This window comes from Pipistrellus hanaki, assembly GCF_964339955.1.
Source record: "Pipistrellus hanaki genome assembly, chromosome: 3".
In the NCBI taxonomy this organism is placed as follows: domain Eukaryota; kingdom Metazoa; phylum Chordata; class Mammalia; order Chiroptera; family Vespertilionidae; genus Pipistrellus; species Pipistrellus hanaki.
In genome coordinates this window covers 179,680,301-179,699,877 of record NC_140505.1, presented here as the reverse complement: position 1 = coordinate 179,699,877, position 19,577 = coordinate 179,680,301, and the positions used below count along the sequence as shown (strand labels likewise).

At 47.3% G+C, this 19,577-nt stretch overlaps 1 protein-coding gene across 3 annotated transcripts in view; it reads right to left on the bottom strand.

Annotated features, from left to right (window-relative positions):
- The window catches only part of RFX4 (regulatory factor X4), a 123,264-nt gene continuing 103,687 nt past the window's right edge, over window positions 1–19,577 (bottom strand). For all 3 annotated transcript variants that reach the window (XM_084880116.1, XM_084880117.1, XM_084880118.1), the window contains exons 16-18: window positions 12,325–12,487; window positions 10,297–10,435; window positions 1–1,546 (exon numbers count right to left, since the gene is read on the bottom strand). In XM_084880116.1, the coding sequence (XP_084736242.1) occupies window positions 1,274–1,546; window positions 10,297–10,435; window positions 12,325–12,487 (575 nt within the window). In that variant the 3' untranslated portion in view covers window positions 1–1,273. The remainder of the gene's footprint in view (window positions 1,547–10,296; window positions 10,436–12,324; window positions 12,488–19,577) is intronic.

Genomic DNA, 19,577 nt, shown 5'->3' with positions numbered 1-19,577 from the left:
CTTTTTATTTGAGTGTGAAACCATTCATATCTTGCACAACTGTACAGGTAAAACTATTTCCATTTTAGCTGTAGACATGATTATCACACAGAGTGGGTGTGATCAAAGATTTTATTTACAGAACAATTGCTAAAACATCCGATGTCATATTTCTATTTATTTCTTACCCATAGGGTAATAGGTCCACCATAATTGCTTGGTGCTTTTTATAATACAGAAAGAAAACCTATGTTAAGCTCTAACAAACTGCACAAATTGCTACAAATCTGACAGAAGAATGCCTACGAAAAATTTTTCCAAAAGTACAATACATTTTTATTTCCACACATACACAGTATAGTATAGGCTCAAAGGCACAGCTTTGAAATTTTTTTTCTATCAAAGTGTCAGAAATTATTTCGTCTTATGAAGGAACCGTGAAAGTCACTTGCACACTTGGTGCCCAGTAAGCTAATGTTGGTCCATCCAGTTTCACAACATTAATACAGCAGAATGTGACACTCAACACTCGATGTCCGCATCACACAGAACTATAGAAGCCCCTCCCTGCCTTTCGCTGACACTAGCCATTGTGCAAACTTCGGACAAATATTTGTACATAGGAGAACTGGTCCCCTACGAATGTCAGTCAACTTAAGGCACACAGAACAGACCTCTTCCTTTCCTCTAGACGGTGCTTACGTTCTAATGCAGGTACTGTGACAGGCACGAGTTGCCAGATACCTGCATTTACCCTGATGCTCCGGGAGCACCAGCAGGCAGAAGGAATGCGCTGAACGTGTCTGAGGGCTGTTCGCTGTACAGTAAGATGCCAGACAGATAGCAAGGTGAGTGCTCTCGGTAAATTATGTGCCCATCCAAAAGCACAAACCAGGTTCTGCCTCCAGTATCCATCCTTCAAGACTAAAGAGCTTTTGTCAACAGAAAAATAAGTAACTTATAGGGAGTGGTTGGCAACGCAAAGCAAAGTCATGGAACAAGGGGAAAAGGCACAGATTGGCCTGTCTGGGATAGTGCTCTACACAAAGTCAAGTCTGGCTTGGCTACAGGAACCCAATCTCACTGACTTTTAGTGGGTCCTGTTTCTGAACTAAAGTTTATTCATCCCATACTGAATCCCAGCCTCACGTTCATTAGGAAAATGGATGCCTAGGAATGGTTTACAAGTTATAATGTATAGAGATAAAGTCTTCTGGGGGGGGGAGAGTGGGTGGGTTTATTATTATTATTATTAATACTTATTAATATTAAATATGGATTCCTATGAGAGCAGTCATTTAGCCCATCCTGTGGAGGCCTCTCCATTGATGTAAGCAAAGCCAGGAAAGTGTTGCATGTGCTCATACTCAGAATTCCTGCGGGTGGTCAGGGGAGTGTACATGTCACTAGAGTTTCCATACCTCGTGGAGTGCACAGGCGGGCTTGTGTAGCACGTGTTGGCTGTGGGCACCTCTGGCCATCGGGGGGTGACTGCAGTAGGATGCAGTCTGGGAGTAGTGCTCATCAAACAAGGCTCCATCCGGGAAGTGGGGCTATTAAAAGGGTACTTGTTGAGGGGAAAGAAAGTCCACAAAGTTAAAATTAGCTTGAAGTTACATAGACACAGTATCAATCATGTTTACAGTTTGTTAAATTTCTTAAAAAACTATTAGTGAAAGTCAATGGGATGAAATCAGTGAACCTCTGAAAGATTGAACTGTGGCCTAGGTCTCCAACGGGGGAAATGCAAAGGATTTCATAGCCAGTGTTGGGTTGGTGTTCACTCAACCAGTCATACAGACTTTGTGCTCAATATAAAATGACTTGGGAAGTCAAACCCCAAAGAAGGAATAGCCCTACTGGAATATAGAAATGATATAAAGTGGGGGAAAGAAAAAGGGGGGAGGGAGGGAGGGAAGAGAAGAGAGAGGTGGGGGGGGGGAGAGAGAGAGAGAGAGAGAGAGAGAGAGAGAGAGAGAGAGAGAGAGGGAGAGAGGGAGGGAGGGAGGGAGGGAGGGAGGGAGAGAGGGAGAGAGGGAGAGAGGGAGAGAGGGAGAGAGGGAGGGAGAGAGAGAGAGAGAGACAGAGACAGAGACAGAGAGACAGAGACAGAGAGAGAGAAAGAAAGGACAAACACGAGTAATAGCATGTCCAAGTTGATGTGGATGGATGGGTGTGAGTTTTATCACTAGTTATGGAGATGTGATAGGTCCCACTCAATCAACCCAAGAGAACAGTACTGCCAAGTGAAACACAAAGACATTATTAAAAATAGCACTTTACAGTTGAATTCAATTATGAGCTGCAGCCTAAAAGCAGGCTTTTGAAGAGGAAGCAAGCAAGCTAACAGCCTCAAAGGTTATTATTAGTGCCTATCATCTGAAGAACATCTTTTTGGCCTCCAGTCACTGGAATCCTGGAAGAGACTCCAGCAGGAAGTGGCAATAACTGGGCTCGGTGTGTGTGAATGTGGAAGGAGCCAGGATGAGCCAACTGAGAGGGAGGGGAGGTTGTGCAGGTCAGAAAAACAGGTGCTCGTAGCTGTAAGAAGTGGGGAAGCAGTTCTAGAAAGAATTAGAAATAAGAGCAATGTCTCTGAAGTGCTTCTTCACCCTTTTTCCAGTTCCCAAGACAGCTATGCAAATAAGCCCTTCGGCACAATCAGAGGGTGATACCGCTTTGTGGGCCAGTCACCAAAGACTTCCTTGCTGTGCTAAGCCACCCCAAGAGGGACAGGAGCCATCAACAAGGATGGCAAGGACTGCAAGTAGGGGAGAGAGTGTGTGAATTCTTCTGCTCCCCATCTGTCTTCCCTGACAGTTGGAGAGTGGAGCCCTGAGGGATTAGGTGGGAGGCTGCCTCCTGTGAGGGAGACAGACAGGCTGAAGCCTAGACAGCCGGGAGAAGGGGCATGACAACAATGGCTGCTGCTGGTAGTCTTGGGGCCAAAGGGACCGCTCTGCCTCTTTGAGTGGGAGCCCAACAGGAGCAGGGGGAGGCTGATAGGCCCCAGGCATGCAAAGAGGACCAGCCATTCATCCGTCGAGGAGGAGAGGGTCCCACATCTAGTAGAGCGCGTCTGCTGTACCAAGGACAGCACGCCTACAGAGCAAAGTGCAGCCCCTCCACAGTAAAAGGAGCAGGTAGAAAAGAGGGAGAGGGGTATAGTGGTGTCTGGGGACTCACAGGAGACAGCATCAGGGCTGTTGCCAAGGTGACTACTGACAGCATACCAAGGCTTTCATAATGCTGAAGTGCACCTGGTCCCCAAGCAGGAGCCTCATGGTGCCGTCTGTGTGGCAGGGGAATTCCTGCCCAGCACCCACTCTACAGCCCAGAGAGGCCACAGCCAGACGGGGCCCTGCTCAGTAAAACAGGACCCCAGGTGTTAAACAGCTCCTACTAAGAAATGTTATAAAATAGTCTTGTTTTTTTCCAAAAAGGTTGCTTGTTCCTCGTGATAATCTGTCTTCATGATGCCCTCCTTGGCTCCTCCCTGTGGCACGCCTGGCTCGTGCTCATTCCAGAGATTTTCTCTTAGCCATCTCCTCTGCCCAGGATGTGCTGCACCACCCCTCCCTACCCCCAGGCTCCCGTGCGTCTGCCTTGTGATCATTCTTCAGATTTTAGCTCAAATGTCACCTCCCCAGAGCGACTTTTCTGGACATCCTATCTCAAGAAGCTCAACACTCCACCCTCCACCGTTCTGGTCGGAATGTTGTCATTCTCAGCAGCTGTCTCTTTCTACTGGCTTAGTCACCCATAAGCTCCCCTAGGGCCTTCTCATGACTGCCACCGTATTCCCACATCTAGAATCATGCCCGGCATCTAGCAGGTGCTAACTAAGTCTCTGCTGAGTAATGCATTATTTGGTGGGATGTCACCACTAGACTGAACCTTAGGGATCCCATAATCCATCTCGGTGTCATACAGATGAGAAAAGCAATGCCCGAGGCGAAGCATCCTGCCCACAGTCACACCACCCAGTGGCAGAGCTGGTGTATGAATGAGGCCTGGGGCCCCGCTGCCCACCCCCCCTCGGTCTGTCCGCCTGGCCCACAGCTGAATGACAGAGAGGAAGAGCACTCCTTCGTGGACAAGCAGCCCATTGACCTTGACCTCTCCCCAGCAGATGACAGGGTCCTGCAGTTCTGACCAAGCCTCCGCTCGCTGGTTCCAACCGTCTCTGCTGCCTTGGCTTGTGTGCGGACGTGGAGTCTCCTTCCCACAGAACCCGAGAGAGTGTGGCTTTTGTGCCTGATCAAGGACCCTCGATGCAGCTGTGCCCAGGGGTTGTGTCACAGACTCAAAAGAGTAATTGCCTGGAAATGAGGCTGGCTCAAAATATCTCCAATGTGACAATAAAATCCTGTTACCACAGAATCCGGCTTGGAAAATTCTGTCCTGTTAGGTCAGCTAATTGCAAATGAGTCAGTGCCTCGCTTTCCCGTGGTGAAGAGCCCATTGACGGGAGCGGCTGCAGCCCGCTGCCGCCTGGCCACCAGCGCCACCAATGAGGCTTCTTGTGCAGCGGGCCCGTGGCACCGCCTCACCTCTCACACTTCACATCCGGTTTCGTGCCGGGTCCTCCAGCAGGCTGGGCACAAACCCTGGGTCCTGAGAGCGCGGCCCAGAATAAAGGCGCTTTTTGTTGAGGGCCCATAACAGGAAGTTACTATTTTCTGGGCCAGATCACAGGCTACTGTCCTTGATGTTAAAATGGAGCTAAGGCCCAGTTCCTCCCGTGAGAGGTGTGTGAGGTGTGGCTGTGGGCGAGCATGCATGCATGCGTGCGTGTGTGAGTGCGTGTGTACATAAGCAGTCAAAGGTTCAGTCACATGGCCAAGGCCTAGGTTTGCCTCAGCTGTGCCTGCCTCCAGGCCTCCTGGAACCATATTAGGACGTTCTATTTTGAGAAACGACTCCCCACACCAAGGGCTGCCTTTCCTGCACATGGAGAGGGAAGAATGAGCCCTTTATCCCTGACCCTTACCAAGTGGGCAGTTGCCTGAGCCAGGGGTGAAAGGTGGCCCAGTCAGGAGCACAAACTGTTTTCCTATGAAAGGCGGCTCTCACCGCACCAGGCGCTGCCAGGGCCCGCCCTGACTTCCTCTCGGTCTCCTCTGGAAGAGGGCACAGCTCCCCCCACATCTCTGCCAGACAGTCGTATCTGCTGAGCTTTTAGGGTCAGGATTGAGTTAATACATGTACATGTGAAACACTTAGTACCCCCATGTAGTGAGTGTTCAGAACATCTGAACTATTATTAATATTCTTCCTCAAATCATAACATTATGGTCTATTAATGACAGGGAGAGCCACAGGCACTGACCATCTGGTCCTACTGCCATCACTTTCAGATCAGGGAAGTGAGGTCAAAGAGAGGGGAAATGACCGGCTTGAGGTCATGCAGCAACTTAGTACCCAAGTAAGGATCCAGTCATTTGTTCGTTCATTATTGAGTTCCCACTAAGGGGCAAGCCGTGCTGGGGTCTGGGAATACAATGGTCAGAAAAGATGGACTGGCCCTGCTGCCTTCACAGAACTAGTGTAGTGAGAGAGGCAGATGTTAATTCTACAATTACAAAAAAGTAGCAAAGGATCATAATAATATACACAAATAGTGCTAACTCTGACCCAGGCCCCATTCTACCTTTATTAACTCAATGCTCACAACCACCCTATAAATGACCTCTAGTTTTCACATGAGGCTCTTGTGCACAGAGCTCATCGGAGGCAGAACGGGGGTGTGAGCCCAGGAAGCCTGGCTCTGCAGTCAGGATCTTACGTCCCGTTGGCTGGCTGATCTGTACTCCCTGTGGCCCAGGATGTTATCCCAAAGCAGAGCACCCTGTAGCAGTCAGTGGGCTCTGAGATTGAGCACCCACGGGCCCCGGGCTGACCTGAAGGTTCTGTGAGCACTGTGACTGGTGGGCAGGGCTGGGCCTTGTCATCAGGATGGGAAGTAACAGATGGCTCTCCAGGCCACTCTAAGTGTATTTCTGTCACACCGTTTCTGGTTGATGACATGGCTTTTGAGCTCAAGTTTACATTCCCAGTCTACATTCATGGCAGCGGTGAGGATAGAGGTTCCATAAAGGTGAGTGGAGTGAGGCTCAGAAATATTTGGTAGCTGTGTACTGAGTCTGGTTTGCTCTCTCTTTTGGGCTGGGCATGAGAACGGGGACCTAGGAAGGTACAGCTGACAAGATCCCTTGTTCACTTATTCTGATGTGAACAAGGACAGCATCCTTGCAACAGGGTGTTTTTCTGAAATAATTTAAACCTTACACTGTGAGGCCTCATTCATCTGGACTCCCTCCTTCAGAAATTATGAGAATTCAAGAAGGGCTGGAGGTTTCCCTTCCTATTACCCAGAAAGCAAGCATGTGTTATGCAAAACAGCAGTATGAGCAAGGACACACACATACTCTTATTTCAAAAAACAAATGACTATGGGTTGCTTTGAGCATATAACTGCTGGGATGTATATGATTACTGCACGTCACAGGTGTACTGAAATGGCTCTTTAAGGCAAACCTGGCAGGAGTCATTTCCAGTTACTCTTGAGCTGACGACCAATGGCATTCTGTAACCATATTCCATCATTCTTCAACTCGGATCTTTTCTCCAGTGAGTCTGATATACTGAAGTGTGATTTTCAGTACTCAGGGTTGGAACAGTTGGACTTCTGCTCTGGGAAGCTAAAACTAATTAGCCCTGGCCCTGGCTGGGTGAGTCCTTCTTGGCTGATACTGTCCCATGAACCAAAAGCTCGTAGGTTCGATTCCCAGTCAGGGCATGTACTCAGATTGTGAGTTCTATCCCTGGTCAGGGTGCATGTGGGAGATAGCCAATCAATGTTTTCTCTTCTCTTCCCTTCTCTTTTTCTTCTCTTCTCTTCTCTTCTCTTCCCTTCTCTTTTTCTTCTCTTCTCTTCTCTTCTCTTCTCTTCTCTTCTCTTCTCTTCTCTTCTCTTCTCTTCTCTTCTCTTCTCTTCTCTTCTCTTCTCTTCTCTTCTCTTCTCTTCTCTTCTCTTCTCTTCTCTTCTCTTCTCTTCTCTTCTCTTCTCTCTCTCTCTCTCTCTCTCTCTCTCTCTCTCTCTGTTTTCCTCTCTAAAATCAATAAAAGCGTATTTAAAAAAAAACACATAAAACTGATTAGCCTTGCACTGGGTTTCTCCCATATGCTCAACCTTAACCCAAAGAATCAGGAAAGGAAAGACATAAGGTATTGGGTGTATGCTTTTTCTCTTTGGAAACTTGAAACTTTCTGAGAAAAGTTGCAGTAGCCTCGAATTTACCTCCCACCCTCCAAGACACACAGTGCTCGGCTCTGGGGGCTTGAGAGCTGGAGAACTTGCATTGTGGTATGCTTTGTCATTTCCTGGTGCCTGGCCTGAGGCAAACTACCTTCTGAAGCTGTTTCCTCATCTTTAAGAACTGGAGAAAAGGCTGCTATGATAATTAAGTGCATTTGAAAGTGCCTAAAACAGTGCTTGATGCATAAATGTTAATGAAAAACAAAACAAAGAGTTCTTTGTCCTTAGAGAGTGCCTACCATAGAAGCAGCCTGCCAGATATATATGATACATGGACTTCTCCCCACCCCACCTTCTAAATGGAGACTGAGGCCTAACCCATAGAGCGCACAGTGTACTGTGTGGTGGGGTCAGAGGTTGTCACAGACTTTGTCTAAAGGTCACAGGGAATGGTGGTGAAGAGGCTGGCCGAGGACCTGCCACCTCTCACAGGATATCTAGACTGGGCCCAAAGGGCTCCACCCTGCGCTTTCATGTAGTCCTGGCCCTTCACTTGGGCCACCGGTAATGGCAGTGCTCCAGGAGGGGAAGGTGTGGCTTCTGGAGCAGATGCTGCAGGCCTGTCTTTGATCGTCAGGGACCATGAGGGCCTTTAAGAGACCCTGGTGTTGTTTTTGTTGTTGTTGTTTTGTTTTTTATAGCAATGGCTGTAAAAATATCAACCCAGAAAACCAGCTGCATAAATTTCATAAGGAGGCTTGAGGGATGAGGGGGTGAAGTAAAAGGGAAGATAATGCCAGGAGCTGTGGTTTACAATGTAAGATCGATCTTGCCACTGTGGCTTAGACCAGTGTCTCCTGCTGGAGCGTCAGTTCTCCCAAAGCAGGCACGTTTCCGTCCCATTCTCCACTGTATTCTCAAGGCTAGAGCAGTGCTTGGTACATAGTAGACACCTGACAGTCATTTGAGAAATGAATAAACAAATGAACAAACGAGTGTATGAGCCTCTGATGCTGTGTCCAGGGTGACCCAGCCTGTAACAGCAGCTCCGTCACAGAGAGGAGCACAGACCCTGCTCCCGAGAGAAGCAGCCCCTGAGGAGCTGGCGTCTCTGTGTGACGCAGCTGGAGACCTGTGATGAGTGCCCAGGTGGTGATTTAGCGGAATCCACTTGTTGGTTTGTCTGGGGATTATACCAGCGCTCCCCTTGGTACCTCAGATGGAAATCAAAACAGATGCCTGTGTGCCCCGATGCCCAGTTTGTGGATACATTCTCCTCGGGCCCTCCCCCCATGATAGCAAAAGCTGTAGTGGCAGCTGATGCAATTGCAGCCTCCACCCTGGCTCACGTCCTGCCATCTCGCTTCTCCACCCCTGCAAGCCCTTGGGAGCAGAGCTCCCTGCCTCCACCAGGGCGCCCCTCGCTTTCTGGTTCTTGCTGTGAATGCTGTGAGAGCTCTTTCTTAAGCACATCTCTCACCTTGCCACTCCCAGGCCCCCAAACCTACCATGGCCCCCACACCTGCAGAACCAGTGGGTGCCCGTGGCACACCACACGGTGGTTTATGCCGACCCCTCCTCCTGCTGCTCATCTGTTCCATAAATGCCCAGAGAATGCCAACATTTGAGAGGCAACAGAGGGTGATGCCTAAGAGCTTGAACAGCTGGACCACACTGCCTGGGTTCAGATCCTTGGGCAAGTGACTCTCCCTTTCCTGCAGGGATTACCGTGAGGGTGTGCAAAGGGCTTGGCACATGTAAAAGCAAGCTGTTCCTTCTGACAGACGCATGCCCTGTGACCGGGGGAGGCTAGACTTAATGTTTGCCTTCAAGGAACTTCGGGGTCTCCTGTGGGAGTCAGGAAAGTCAGCAATGATCACAGTGTGGGAAGTGCTACCACCAGAGGAGAGCCCAGGGTGCCATGCAAGTACCGAGGAGTGGGCCTAATGAAGTCCAGAGGAAGGAAGGGGGGAGTGTCAGGAAGTGCCACACAGACCATGAGATGCTTGTCGGAACAACAGTGAAGAGACTGGGGCAGACTCAGCCAGAGGAAGCCACCTCAGCGCAGGCCTGGGGACTGCCCACGGCTGGCCTGCCTGAAGCAAGGATGGGGATGGTGCCGTTCATAGGCCAGAAAGGCAGGCAGAGGCCGATGGTAATGAATCTGAGAGACAGGCTAAGGCACTGAACTAGACTCTGAAGCGATGACAAGCAAAAGAGACTATTATGACCAACTGGGTTTCCCCCCAAAGATTCCTTTAGCTGCAATGTAGGGGACAGACCAGAGATAAGACAAGTTTAGCGACATGGAGACCAATGGGAAGGATTGTGCCATCATCTCACGTGGGTGAAGACCTGAGGTGAGGCAATGGCCGTGGGGGTGCAGACACACAGAATGTGGAATTGAGCGGACTTGGCAACGAGCTGTGTCTGGGGCCAGTGCACCGGAAAGTGTCTAAGACAAGTCGAGTGCCCAACACTGATGTTACAGGTGCAACCACTTTTCCATCCCCACAGGTCACAGCGGGTCAATTTGGCTAGTTAGACAGTAAGAGCCAAGAGAAAGGTGTGGCCTGAGATATGTGATAAGGGCCCACCTCAGGAGGACTCTCTGGGTGAGACTGTGGGGGGTGGGACTGAAAGGAGCACGCGTGGGAGACCGAGGCGCCAGTGAGAAGGTGGCTGAGATGACAATCCTGATGACTCGCTGAGGATCTGCCCCAGGAGGATGCTGATGGAAGGAGAGGTCCAATCGGAGTGGGGCTGCCCGAAAAGGGGCAACAGGCATGGCAACCAACTGGATCCTGGGATCAGAGAGGTGAGAGCGGGCGGAACTAAAGACAACTGTTCATGCACACGTGCATGGGTGAGAGAAAGTGGAGCGTGAACGTGGTTGCCTCCCACTATGGGCAGCCACTGGAGGGCCGAGGTGACACTGAGGAAAAGACCATCCTTTCCTGGGCACACAGCTGCACACACAGTAGACAGAAGATGCTTATTCACTGTGTTACATGAGTAGACCTGGCCTGAACAAGCAAGCAGGACCACCGACTCACCTGTGCAGAGCTCCTGTGGTAAGGGGCGTAGTGGAGTGGTCCAGAGATGGCTGCCTCGGGAGGGAGGGCCGGGTACTGGCTCTGCATTGGTGGGGGATGCTGGTTGCCATAGCTCCCATAGTTATAGCTTCCTGTGTATCTAAAGTGCATGAAACACATTGACTATTATGAGTAATAGCAGGAAGAACAGATCAGTTTGATGTATTCAAAAACCAACCTTATCTTTTTTTCTTCCTTTTTTTTTTTTTTTTTTTTTCTTCCTGTCTTACTATTCCACTCTGTAGCTCTGTTGTGGTAGGTGTAAACTCCCAGGTTAATTTTCCTTTTCCCTTGGGTACATCTCCCTCACCACCCAGCAAGTGCTCAGGGAACAAAAGCTTGCCCTGAGCAAAACATAATTAGTGATGGAAACCTCTACTCCTGTTGTCTTAAAAAGTCCCATATGATATCCTGAAGTTAAATAGGAAAATAAGGGTTTACTTTGGGATTTATGTTTTTGTGTTGTTCAGGCCTCTGCTTCCCCATGATGCGGAAGGGCGTGGCACCTTCCAGGCGCTCTCTCCTGGGAGAAAACACCATTGGCCTGGTCAACCAGGCATCAGGGAGCCCGGCTCTCAGCCCGGCCCCACCACCTTCCAGCTCGGGAATCTTGGGCTCTTGGGCTCCTCGCAGCCTCATTTCTCTCACCTGTGAACATGCTGCACACGCTTATTCGGAGGGTCACATATGTGAAGACACTCCATAAAAAAGACAATCTTGTGTGCACAGGGGATATTCTAATCACTGTTCTTAAGAATAACTTTACAGCAAAGACGCTGACATGACCACGTGGATGTCTATTCGACCTTTCCTGCAGAATAAAAAAGCTCTCTGAGCCTTGCTGGTTAGGCTCAGTGGATAAAGTGTAGGCCTGAGGACTGAAGGGTCCTGGGTTCAATTCTGATTAAGGACACATGCCTGGGTTGCAGGCTTCATCCCCAGTAGGGGGTGTGCAGGAGGCAGCCAATCAATGATTCTCTCTCATCATTGATGTTTCTCTTTCTCCCTTCTCCCTTTATCTCTGAAATCAACTTTTTAAAAAAGCTCTCTGAAATAAATTTTAATATCTATTCTAAACGTGTGAGAAAGTACCTGAAAAACAATGGCTACACTACAGATCGGTCTGGGGCACCTGAACTAATGGAAATAGCTCAAGTACACCAATAGCAAGGCCTGCGCCTATTCTCAGGTCACCACTCTGAGGAAGGGACCTGAGAGGTCCTCCTCCTCCTCCCCTCCCGTATCCCCCACAGCTGGTCTGTTGGAACCTGGCTCGGGAGGCTCACTGCACCCACACAGCAGAGCCCCACTCTTGAGGATAAGGGCCCTTTTAACACCGTAAGTGTTTTTCAGATCACTGCACATCAGACACTGTAAGATTAGTGTCTTTTTATAAAGACAGTGCATAATGGCAAAAAGCTACTGTGACTCAGGTCACACTTTTAAATGGATCTGTAGTTTATTCCTCACAGCAACATCACTGGACAATACAGGCAAAATGGATGACTGAATTATTCAGGGTCCCAAGCATCATTGGAACCCACAGGGATTCCCATTCACAATCCCCACCCTCCAGGGACCTGCAGCTCTCAGGTGGGGAGCCCTCCTCTGAGTAGTCATGAAAGACTGGGACCTGCCAGGAAGCTTTCTAAGGCTGCAGAGCGCACAAGGAACCACCGAGGGATGGCTGACTGGTGTGTGCAGCCGAGACTTTAATGGAGTCAAGAGGGAAGAACACAGCTGCTCAGTCTGGACTCCATGGTTACCAGCTGTGTGACTCAGAGGAACTGAACTTCACCAACCAAATCTGAACGCCCTCATCTATAAAGTGGGGTCGCCTCACCTGGTCTTGGTGGGGACTGCTGGGCACAGGAAGAACTAAACACAGGGTGGCGCTCCGCCTGCCCTTTGAGAAAACAACTGCCACGTAAGCCCTGCCCTTTAAAGTCAAATTTAAAAGTGAGGCAATAACCCAGGAAAGCCGCCTACCCGTGCTCCTCTCGGTGAGGGTAAACTGGTATCCTGTGTGTGACCGAGGAAGAAGGCACGTGAGTGCTCCTCATACAGGGGAGCTGCTGGGAGTTTTCAGCGGGGGACCCCGCGGCTGTCGTCACCGTGTAGGTTAGAGACCACGTGTATGACTGCATCGGTCCTGCAGAGACAAATCGAGATGCATCAGTCCTAGGACAGCTCTCGCACTGCCAGCTCTTCCTTAGAGCACTTCAGGGGCTTAAATTTTTTTTTTTTAATTTTTATTAAAACAGATTATCTTCAAGTGGTCGGATTGAGGATTGAGGGTGGCTTTAAATTTTTTCTTCATTTGGCTTTCTTGACCTGAAAGCCAAAATATTTACAAAGCATATGTCTCTCTGGTCCCCTGACCTCACCAGAAGCTTCCCCTACCTCTTTCCGCCCTTCCCCACCCCCCACCACTTTTGTTCTATCTGATCTAGCCATAATACCTTTCTTTCCTTTTTTCCCAGAGTACCACAATTCCCAGCACCACAGGACCTTTGCACATGCTCTTTTCTGCAACCCAGAGCCCTCATGCTTCCTTCCTTCATATCTCAATAGAGAGAAGCCGTTTCCTAACCCCAGACAGGGTCAGATCCCACACTGCACTAACAGTCCTTGATGGTGCCTACCACAATTTGTAATCCTACATCCGTTAGTGAATGTGATTTGATTAATGCCTATCCTCCCCACTCCTCAACCCCAGACTATAAACTCCATGGGGGTAGGGGCCTTCTCTATTTTGTCCACCATTGGCTCCCCCAGGGTTTAGCATAGAGCCTGGAGGCCAAAAGGCTTTCACTAAAGTTTTTAAAAGGAAGAAATGGGAAAGGAAAGATAAGAAGAAAGGGAGGGAGGGAAGGAGAGAGAACAAAAGAAATCTTGGGGCAATGTAGCTCAGACAGGCCTAGCAAAATAAATTCTCAACGTTCAACTCAACAGGTGTTAAGGATCCAACAAATTGCTTTAAGCAAACATAAGTAGATTATTGAGCTCTGCTTGCCCAGGTCTTTTTGAAGATTATTAGACAGTGACCCTTACCATGACCTATTCCATACATATTGTTAATTCCACTAATTTATTTTTTAATTGGATACCTGGAAAGTGCTAGGGACTGAGAAAAGAAATTGACAAAATTAAAAACACTCAAGATGCTTAAGAATTTTATGAGATGTTTAGAATTTAAAAATGGTAATTTAAGAAATAACTGATAATAAATAAGCTTATGCTATTTAATAAACTTATAATAACTGGACAATAAACTCATCAAATTAATTTCTGATAAAGTGTAGAATGCTGACATAGTGAAAAGAATCAAGCCTATTTTAGAAGGTGGAGGGAATAGGATTCAACTCCTCTGTGTAGACACATGAAAAACTAAATAATTCGGAGGCCAATTTTAAGAAGTAGAAGAGAAGCCCTGGCTGGTTGTAGCTCGGTTGGGTGGGTTTCATCCTGTAACTGAAAGGCCACAATTTGATTCCCGGCCTGGATTGTGGGCTCAGTTTCTGCTAGGGGGCATACAGGAGGCAGCCAAGCCATGTTTTGTTCCCATATCAATGTTTTTTTTTCTCTCTCTCTCCTTCTGCCTTCCCCCCCCCACCCTCTCTCTCTCTCTCTCTCTCTCTCTCTCTCTCTCTCTCTCTCTCTCTCTCTCTCAAAATAAATAAATAAATAAGTAAATAAAGTGACAAAGTATTTTTTTAAAAAAAGAAATAGAAAATTTGATTCACTAATTCTGTATGTTCTGCAACAGATCACTTCTATCTTAAAATTCCTCTGGAAAGATAAAAGGTTTTCATTTAAAAAATGCCATCCATTCCATTCCAAACACTATGCAAATAGCACATGAGAGCAGCTGCCCTGACAAGGCAGGGGGAAGGGAAGAGCCAGAAGGTCAGCACTGCACTGGTTACATGACAGAGACCCAGTAAGGAGTCCCCCTACAGGTCTGTGAAAATAGCACCCTATTCTAAATACACATGTTTATTATTAAAAGAAGTTTCTATTGAACCCTCCTGTAAATTAGAGAATCTTTTGGAATGCAAATAATGCCTTTCTTTTTTTATGAAGTGACACAGATGCAATCCAAGAGCGTGAAAGGAGACACCATTTATTGAGCATCTAATATAGGCCAGGTACTGTGCTACGTTACTTACAGACTCCCTCAAAAGAAATAATACCTCCCCAGGAAGTGAAAGAAGAAGTTAAAACAAAACTGGAGCAAAAAGTGCAATCAGGAATGAGATGAAACATGCACACCCTGAAGGTCCAGATTCTTTCTAGGTGGGCCTTAAACTTGGCTCAGAGTTTTCCAGGGGAAGTGCTTGCTATAAAGATTAGGAGCCCAGGATCAGAAAACAAATCACTCAGGAGAATACTGTCCTTAGAACTAGCACACACAGGAGTTTCTTTCACACGCCCTTACAATGGACTCCATGTCTTGGATTGTTAGGATGGTTCCTTATGCCGACACTACTTGCAGGCTACTGATGTCACACAAGAGGCCCGTTCAGGGGAATGCAGTATGTTAAACGTGCCTGAGGCCCCACAGTGAGTGGGCGGCCCAGTGGGCCTCTGAACCTGGTCGCCCCACACTTCCCACTAACTCTACCATAACGTCTCTGTACTCTGGGTCCTAGTTCTGCCACGGACTGTGTGTAAGCTCCTGGCAAGCCTCTTAGACTTTATGAGCCTTCCTTTCATTATCTGCAAAATAGGGATAATAATGTCTATCTTGAAGGACTATTGTGAGGATTAACTGAGATAGCATGTCAGAGCTTGGCACAGGGTAGACTTTTAATGATAGGCAAGCACTCTTCATGAATTCAGATATTCTTATGTCAGACTTGCTTAATGTAGAAATCTCTATATTTCCCATTTCAGGTTGCAAGGAAGAAAGACAAGTTTCTTGGGTCAGATTCTGTCACCAGGGATGAAATATTTGATCAGCAGCAATAATTCAGCTAATGACAGCAAACTTCTACCAGGGTTTTCTGTAAAATGTCTGGAGCCTTCAGTATGGCTAAAAGTACTCCTTTCCACCTCTACACGGTATTTTTCCTCCAAAAGATGACTGTAGCGGACTGTGCGTGAGGCATCATTTATAATATCTGCAAGACCGGGAGGGAAACCCCAACATGATCATGTCCTCGGTGACTGAATTTTGCGTGGCAACTCTCCTCTATGTTTTGAACTACCTACAAAATTACTGTTATAATTTTTATTAAAACATGTTATCTTCAAGTGGTAGGATTGAGGGTGGCTTTAAATTTTTTCTTCATTTTGCTTGTCTTTTTTTCCCTATAATGAATGTGTATTGCCTCTGTGAAAAGAAAAATATTAAACTATGTTAAGCAAATTTTATATACAACTGGGAATGGAACTGGAGGGGGGTAGAAGTTTGCGAGAACAATGAACCAGCCACATTCAGCAAGTAATTAACCCTTGAAGCCCCTGAGACCTCAGGAGAGCACAGTGAGGTCAGTGGGGCTTGACAGGGGGCAGCGAAGGGACCAGAGGATTTTCTCTCCTCCTCCCCCCCCCCCCCTTCCCCCAGCAGTAGGAAGAGGCGTGATAACAGCCGTCACCTAAAGAAAGCAGAAGTTACTTTTTCGTGAGCTCCTGGAGCACAGCAAATGTTCCATATTCATCTCTGTATCCCCAACAGAGGGGTCTGCCTAAGAGTAGATGTTCAGTAAACTTCTGTTCTATTGAATTTGTTGTTGAAGGAGGAAAAGCTTCTAGAAACAGACGTTATCAAACACAAAGCTAGTGGAACGCTTGGAAAAATGGGCTCCTGTGGCCTGGGAAACAAAACCCCTAAATGGCCATGTGCCAGCAACCTAACAGACCCACTCAGGCAGGCTTAAGCAGATTAACACCTACTGGCTTGGGTGAGAAACCCTTTCTGCCAGGGGAGCAGAAAAGAACACCCCTCGCTCTCCCCTTCCTACCCGTGGGACCTCCAGTGAGAACTGCCGCTGCTTCTTTCTTTAGGAAGCTAATGAAAGAAAACCTGTGCCGAAAACAGTCTGTGCTTCATTTTTAAGACAGCTCTAATTGCTTTTCATTTGCTGGTAAAACCATAACAGACCTTTTCTAGTTGTCTTAAGTCCCTTGCTTTCTCTTCTTTCCCCCTCCCCATTCCTCTACCCCCATTTAAAAGTCTAAGGACAGCGCTGGGAGCTCTTCATTTTTGAGAATCCTATAAAGAAAAGTTGTCCATGTTATAGTATTGAAATTGCTAGAGAGGAATATTTTCTTTCCTTCCCATTCTCAATAAAACATTCCCCCCGCCCCCCCAATATTATTTTTCTGGAAGGGGTTTTAAACACAGGACAGAAAGGGTGCTTGGAACATAATAGGCAGTCAGTAATGACTGTTGAATAACTGAATGATTGATTGGTCATCCAACATAAACCAGACCTCATGCTAGTTTCTTTTTATACATCAACTCATTGAACCTTCACAATAATCTTTTCAGTAAATATTACCTTCCTTTTTAAGTGAGAACATTGAGACCTAAGACTTGCTCAGTTAAGTGGCAGAAGTGGGATTTGAACCCAGACCTGCCCAGCTCCAACGCCTTTCCACAACCACCTATTCTAACAGTTGAATGTGCATTTGAATCCCTGGCATTTTTGTTATAATGCAGATTCTGATTCGGGAGGTTGGGAGTCTGCATTTTTAACAAGCTTCCCAATTATGACAATGCTGCTGGTTCATGGACCACTCTGAGTGGCAAGGCTCCGCAACACACTGCCCCCTGCCACGCACCCTGCATGTTGAGGGCCATTAAAAGTCAGAAGTTGAGAGGCTGACGCATAATGGTGAAAATTTAGACTATTTCCCAGGCTCTCTGGCCAAGCACTTCCTTCAGATCTTGGGCTAAATTGTTTGAAAACCCTTTTCCCACTAGGATTCTATGAACCATCCCAGATGGTGCTCAGGTTTTGAGCTAACCTAGCCTTTTGTTAGTACCTTCCTGGGAAATAAGCCCCTTTAAGTATGTCCAGACTCTAGAGCTGCTCTGCCCTAAAACAGTAGCCACTAGCCATTGGTGGGTATTTAAATTTAAATGCAATTAAATATCCAGGTTTTTTTAGTTGTGCAAGCCACATTTCAAGTGCTCAGTAGCCACATGTTGTTAGTGTCTACTGTTTTAGACAGCTCAGATTAAAAATGTTTCTATCATCACAAGAAGTTCCATTTGAACAGTGTGCTTGATAATATTTGATATTAAATAAGCATTTCATGTAATATTCAAGATGGAGACAGGGAAAGAAAGTATTCACTAAAGGCCTAGTGCATGAATTCGTGCACAGGTGGGGTCCCTTGGCCTGGTGATCAGGCCCATCATGGCTGGCTGGGGGGGGGGGGGGGGGGGCGGGGGAGGGACCGCAGGAGGTTGGCCAGGATGGGAGGTTGACTGTGGGAGTGCACTGACCACCAGGGGGCAGCTCCTGTGTTGAGTTTCTGCCCCCTTATGGTCAGTGCACATCATAGCAACACAGTCGTAATAGTCACTTAGGCACACACACACACACACACACACACACACACACACACATCTCCATCCCATTAGCTATCAGCTCTCCTCAATGTAATTGTACTTAAGGAGAATTCTTGCTGAAGTGGAAAAACTCATTTGAATTAAACTTAATGGTTCCATGGCCAAACTCTGACAGAACTGAGCAGGGGCAGCAAACCAATCTATTCCCAGAGAGATGCTGATTCATGGTCTGGCCTCGCCTGCCTCTGCAGCTCCTCTCCTGCCACTCTCCCCTCTTCCCAGACACTAGTCAGTCCTCACCTGCCAGGCTTGTCTGCCTTGGGCCTGGGCACATGCTGTTCCTACTACCCCAAACGTTCTTTTCCTCCCCCAACCTGCCTGGCTCCTTGTTACCTCTTCAGGGAGGCATTATCTGACAAGCAGCTAAGGTGGGTCCCCATTTTATACCATTTCACAGCATACTATTATTTTCATTATGACATTTGAAGTTATATATTTACTTGGTGGTTTATTTCTGCACTGATTATCTTACCCACTAGAATAGGAGTGGGGTAAGGGCCATGTAGATATTTATAACATTGTTCACTTTAATATAATTCACTTAATATAAATTTAAGTTGCTATAAAAAAAAACACTCCTAGATTTATTGAATTTCGAGTCCTGCCTACAGTTGCCTTGGCAGGGCCAGCCCATATGATTCTACAGGCCTTCTACAACCTGCAGCCAGATGTTCCCCACCCCTGCACTAGAGTATAAGTATCATGAGAACAGGGGCCATGCCTGTTTTCCTCACTTCAGGACCCCCAGGTCATGGCACAGATTAGACACAAAATACGGGGAATGAACAAATGAATGGATGAGCAAACCCCAAGGTGCCAACACCAAGCCAAGACCCTGATGGTATGAAGTCAAGAGCAGATTAACCACCTATTTTTAATCCCAGCTTACATTTCCTTATTTCATTCCTTTAAAGAAAAGGAAGCAGCAGGGATGGAGGAGGAGGAAGTTCTGCGATGAGTCATCGAGGGCTGAGAGGCGGGGCCACAGTGTCCGGCATACCCCACTCAGTGTAGCTGCCCTCAGAATAACTGAGCTTTTGTTATTTGGAAAGACTAGGGGCCAGTTATCTTTGTTAACCCTCCACTGAAGTAGAGAAAACGCAGCTGGGCAGGCCAGATGTTCTACAGTTAGGGCCATTTATGAGGAACTTGCTTTATTTCTTTATGCATCCCAGCATCTCAGTGGTTTAATTTGCTGGTTTTGTGTTGTAGGGAACCCATGGTGGGAAGGAGAAAACATGAGTTTAATAGTTAACTTTTATTGTCATTGTTGAAGGAGGGAATACTTAAAATGACATCATAAACAAGGTCTTAGAACCCTTTGGTGGCCTGACCCGGACAGAGTGGGATCTTCACATTTTGCTTTAAGTGACTTTAAAGAATTGCAGCCCTATGCCATGTTAAGTGGGCAGGGCAATTTGGTATCACCTGCCACACTCCTGAGGAGGAAAAGAGCCAATTTTGCTTAAAGAAAGTTATAATTTATGAACTTTGCTGAGCCATGAGGGCAGTGGCAAGCTCACAAGGTTAGGAGCGGGGAAAAGGATGTATGAGAATCATAGCTATCTGCTTGTGGAAATTTGCTGAAGTGGAACATTGACCATCTTTACCATGGTGTTGCCATAGACTTGAACATGCCCAAATGAAATTGGCC